At 37.8% G+C, this 5,600-nt stretch overlaps 1 protein-coding gene across 1 annotated transcript; it reads left to right on the forward strand.

Moving 5' to 3' along the window:
• The first annotated feature begins 2,123 nt into the window (after nt 1–2,123).
• LOC116870837 (methylsterol monooxygenase 1-like) lies at nt 2,124–3,219 on the forward strand. The gene has a single exon (XM_032863010.1). The coding sequence runs from the start codon at nt 2,220–2,222 to the stop codon at nt 3,099–3,101; it is 882 nt and encodes a 293-aa protein (XP_032718901.1). The 5' UTR covers nt 2,124–2,219; the 3' UTR covers nt 3,102–3,219.
• The last annotated feature ends 2,381 nt before the right edge of the window (nt 3,220–5,600 follow it).

Genomic DNA, 5,600 nt, shown 5'->3' on the forward strand with positions numbered 1-5,600 from the left:
AGGTCACAGCCCAAGGGCACTGGCTCACCAAAAGACTGACAGCTAATCGCAGGACTACAAGACCCTTCTCCTCTCCCCACAACTTACTACCATACCAGTAGGTTCACGTATAATAACTAGAGAATACAACTGAAAGAAAGCATTCCTCAGACCTTATTTAAGGAGAAATCTCTAAGGAAAACCCAAAGTCATCAGGGAAGACAAACACGAGGACATGAGAGGAAATTTTAGCTTCTGACAACTACAGATACAGCAAACACTAAACACAACCTAACTCCTAATAAGGTAAGTGTAAAACCTCACACAAAAGTCCTATTTACCTCATTTTACCCAGTTCATTTTACCCAGTACATCGTGTCTAGCTTTCAATAAAAAAAATTTGAGGCATACTGAAAGACAAAAAAACACAGTTTGAAGAGACAGAGCAAGCATCACAGAGTCAGATATGGCAAGGATGTCAGAGTTATTAGACTGAAAATTCAAAACAACTACGATGACTATGTAAAGAGCTCTAATGGAAAAGGCTGACAACATGCAAGAAGAAGTGGGTGATAGAGGCAGGGAAATGGAGATTCTAGAAAGAATCGAAAGAAAATACTAGAAGGCAAAAACACTGTACCAGGAATGAAGAATGTCTTTGATGGGCTCTTCATAGACTGGACACAACCAAAGAAAGAGTCAGTAAGATTGAAGAAATGTCAACAGAAACTTCTAAAACGGAAATGCAAAGAGAAAGAAGAGTGAACAATACAACAGAACCATGATGCAACTGCAAAAGGTACAATATATGATAATGGGGATATCAGAAGGAAAATGAAGACAGATAGGAACAGAAACATTTGAAGTGATAATGACTGAGAACTTCCTAAAATTAAAGATAGACATCAAACTTAGTTACAGAAAGCTCAGAGAACACCAAGCAAGATAAAAACCAAAAATTTACATGAGGGCACATAATGCAAACTGTAGAAAATCAAAGACAAAGAGAAAATCTTGAAAGAAAACAAAGGGAAAAAAACCTCACCTCACAGAGGAACATGGGTAGGAACTATATCAAACTTCCTTTTAGAAATCATGCAAGCAAGAAGAAATGAAGTGAAAGTGGATATTTAATGTGTTGAAAGAAAAGATCTATGAATGTAGAATTATTTACCTAGTGAAATTATCCTTCAAAAATGAAAGAGAAATAAGGATTTCTGAGATAAACAAAAATTGAGAGAATTTGTTGCCAGGAGACCTGAGCCTTTCAAGAAGTATTAAAATAAATTCTTCAGGAAAATGGTGTAGGTCGGAAACTTGGATCTACATAAAGGAAGAGTGTTAGAGAAGGGATACACAGAGGTAAAACACATCGCAAACTATGGGATTCTTCAAAGGATGCACATATATACTTACTTACCTCACTAAATGTGCAGAACTGGAGTTGTCCCAGCAGAGAGTCATGAATAATAACAGCAGGTTTTTTCCTTTGTTTGAAATATTCCCTGTTAGTACTATAGGTCATTCCTGGCAATTTATTTATTTGTTCAACAAATAATTATTGAACATATACTAAATCCCAGACCCTGGTACCAGGGAAAAGGAAAAAAGATCAAAAGAACTATTTCTGCCTGAAAGAAGTACACAATTTAATGAAGATAGACAAATGCTACTTAAAGTTTAATAACACAGTAAGGTAATAACTGTAAGTGGCATATGCACAAAGTTAAGTGGTGGTTTCTGGGGAAGCGCTTGACTTTATCTAGAGTCGTCCAGCAAGGTTCTTGAGGGGACAAAGCATTAAAGCTGAGACTTTAATGGTAAGAGGAGTTTGTTTGCAAAGGGATGACAACAGTGTGTGCCGTTATAAAGATTGCACTAAGGGATAGAGACAGCAAAGTGGCTTGGTAGTACTAGAATTCACAATGAGGAGAAGAATGGGAAATGCGGCTAGGCCAGTGCGCAGTGTCAGATAAGAAAGGTCTTGCATGCCTGCCAAAGGGGTTGCTTTATGTTGTTTTGTTTTTATTTTTGTTTTTTTTAATCTTATTTTTTTGTTTTTACTTTTCTACAGACAATGCAAGTTCACTGAAGAATATCAAGTTATAATAACAAAAATACTGGATAACAGGGAGAGGCAGGTTCCGAGGCTGCAGCACCTGGTGGAGTCAGGGTGGCGGTGTCCGGCAGTTCCCATGCGGTCGTCCAGAATTCTAAGGCTTTCTGCAGAGATTTGAAAAATGGCAACAAATGAAAGTGTCAGCATCTTTAGTTCAGCATCCTTGGCTGTGGAGTATGTAGATTCACTTTTACCTGAGAACCCTCTACAAGAACCATTTAAAAATGCATGGAACTATATGTTGGATAATTATACAAAGTTCCAGATTGCAACATGGGGATCCTTGATAGTTCATGAGGTCCTTTATTTCTTGTTCTGTTTACCTGGATTTTTGTTTCAATTTATACCTTACATGAAAAAGTACAAAATTCAAAAGGATAAACCAGAAACATGGGAAAACCAGTGGAAATGTTTTAAAGTACTTCTCTTTAATCACTTTTTTATCCAGCTTCCTTTGATCTGTGGAACTTATTATTTTACAGAGTATTTTAATATACCTTATGATTGGGAAAGAATGCCAAGATGGTACCTGCTTTTGGCAAAATGCTTTGGCTGTGCGGTGATTGAGGATACCTGGCACTATTTCCTGCATAGGCTCTTACACCACAAAAGAATATATAAATATATTCATAAAATTCATCATGAGTTTCAGGCTCCATTTGGAATGGAAGCTGAATATGCACATCCCTTGGAAACTCTGATCCTTGGAACTGGATTTTTCATTGGAATCATGCTTTTATGTGATCACGTCATTCTCCTTTGGGCATGGGTGACTATTCATTTGATAGAAACTATTGACGTCCATAGTGGTTATGACATTCCTCTCAACCCTTTAAATCTGATCCCTTTCTATGCTGGTTTTCGGCATCATGATTTCCACCATATGAACTTCATCGGAAACTACACTTCAACGTTTACATGGTGGGATAGAATTTTCGGAATAGACTCTCAATTTGTTGCTTACAATGAAAAGATGAAGGAGATTGAGAAAAAGTCTGAATAAGTATCTCATCTATACCTTCCTGAAGGTACACACTTTTCCTGAATTGAAGCAAGTAGCTAACATTGCTTCTGCAGAGCAGAAATAAACATGTGTCTTGGCTGCTAAGTGATACAGAGAACATTAACAACCTTTAATTATCTTCCTAGTGGGAACTTTTTCTACTTTACATAAAAGCTCTGTATGTGTAGAAATAAATAAATATGTATTTAAGTACGATTTTTCATGAGGAAGTGGTAAAGGCCATGTTGCTAACCTTACAGAAAGGTTTTAAGTAATGGAAGAAGTATTAATCTGTGTCTTTCCCTAGAAATATCATAGGCCTGAAGTTGAAATTGGTCTTTAAAATCTTCTAAATATATAGTGGCCATTTCAGAAACTCTCTTAGTAGGGTGTTGTCCTCATATTGAACTTTAAACATTTTTTGGAATTGCCTAAACATCAAAGTATCATGGGTTGAACCCTATCAATTGACAGCGTGAGTGAGGCTGCCGAAGCAGGAAGAGCCAGCACGGAGAACTTCACTCTTGTCCTGAGCCGACTGGTTTGGGGTGATTCTCTTTCTTTGAGAAGTCCTTTGGGATTGCACTGTACTACTGGTGTCTAAAAATTAAGGCATTTCTGAATTGTAAGTGGAATATTTTAGTCTTAAGGTTTTCGGGTTACTTGAAATTTTTTAAAAATTGAGCTTTATTTCTGCTATTTACCCTTTCATTTTTGTATATCAAGTTTTCATTATACTTAAAACTGTATCTTGAAACGTGAACTGACTTGCTGTATTTGCACTTTGAACTACTGAAATAAATGTGATTTTTTTGTCTGATAAAATATGGTGGTAGAAGGACAGAGAGCAACGGAACATAATAAAGAAGCAAAAGAATATATGAATGAGATGATTTAGGATAGTGACATATTTCTGAAGAAAACAAATCAGGCTGATAAATACTTAACATTTGCTAAGAAGTTCAATGCTAGACCAAAGGATTTGGCTTACCACATTCATGAGGACACGGTACACAAGTTATAGAGGATTTCCTCATTTCTATGAGGAAAAGAACTGAGGTAACAACATTTTCAGGGGGCACAGAATATCAAAACATCAAAGTTCAAATGTCAAACAAAAGGTCAGATTTAGGTCCACACAACATAATTGGAGCCAAGAGTCAAAAGCAAGTTGTAATGGGAATTGAACAAGAATGGAGTTGACAGAAAATCAAAGTGAAATTGCTACATTTCTTTTTGGTGCATTGGCCTGTCTTAAAGGCTAGAGGTGGGACATGCCAATATGTAAATATTATGTACAGAAAGAGGCAAAGTTGAGGGAAGTTATTTGCAAGGCACATAACTGTCAAAGACTATATTAAGAACTCCTAGGGCGCCTGGGTGGCTCAGTGGGTTAAGCCTCTGCCTTCGGCTCAGGTCATGATCTCAGGGTCCTAGGATCAAGCCCCCCATCGGGCTCTCTGCTCAGCAGGGAGCCTGCTTCCCTCTCTCTCTCTCTGCCTGCCTCTCTGCCTACTTGTGATCTCTGTTAAATAAATAAATAAAATCTTAAATAAATAAATAAATGCCAGATCAAATGCCCCGGGGTTGAAGGGCAGTTCATCCTTCTCCTGTCTGATTGCTAATGCCTCACAATAGTAACAGTAATTTTGGAAATTGTTTCCAATAAGATTTTATTCAAGTTAGTACTACTAAAATCTGATTTCTTCTTCTTGGTGACATCACAACCCTATCTAGCACTCATGTTTCTGAGTAAGCTCAGTGCTTTGGCTGGGGCAACCTGAGCACTGCTTTCTGCCAGGCACACTGGAATGTACAATTCACAATGGTTTCCAGATCTATCGGTTCCCTTCCTGTCTAGGACATTCCCAGACAGCAATGACAGTGCCACATGACCTTTGCCAAGTCACCTCTTTCTGCTCTCCCATAACATAAGGTTGTAATTATGATGATCTTTCTCATAGAAACATGATGAGAAGCTACTCATAACAAAGACTGTAAAAATTGTGAACATGATGAGTGACACAGATATTAAATGTATGAAAAAGTTCTTAACTGAATATGCATTTCCTCCCAGGTTCAATGTGTCCTTTAAATTTATTTGTAAGGACAACAGTAGCAAGAGTATCTCATGAGGCTCTTCTGATAATGCTATCCATTAAATATGTATTTTCACCCCCCAGATACGGCCTCGATTTTTCAGATGAATGATCTTTGGGATCAGATAAATGGGGGAACAATGAAAAGGTATCCTAAACCTTTTCATTGTTCTCCCATCAGCCACATGGTCTTTTTTCTTTCCCAAGAAAGCGGAGGTCATTTAGTTGGTTTTAAATTGGCAATGTGATCTTGTTCAGTGCCAGCCACATGACATGTTCTAGTAGCCGTCTGGACTTGGGTCTGGGATCATATTCCCTTCCATTCCCAATAGATGTTCCAAACACTTGTGAGCATGCTGGAGGGCAGAAGGCTTACAGAGGTGAGATCAGGCCAGGCTGG

This window comes from Lontra canadensis, unplaced genomic scaffold (genome assembly GCF_010015895.1).
Source record: "Lontra canadensis isolate GAN:19392208 unplaced genomic scaffold, GSC_riverotter_1.0 scaffold24, whole genome shotgun sequence".
Classification (NCBI taxonomy): domain Eukaryota; kingdom Metazoa; phylum Chordata; class Mammalia; order Carnivora; family Mustelidae; genus Lontra; species Lontra canadensis.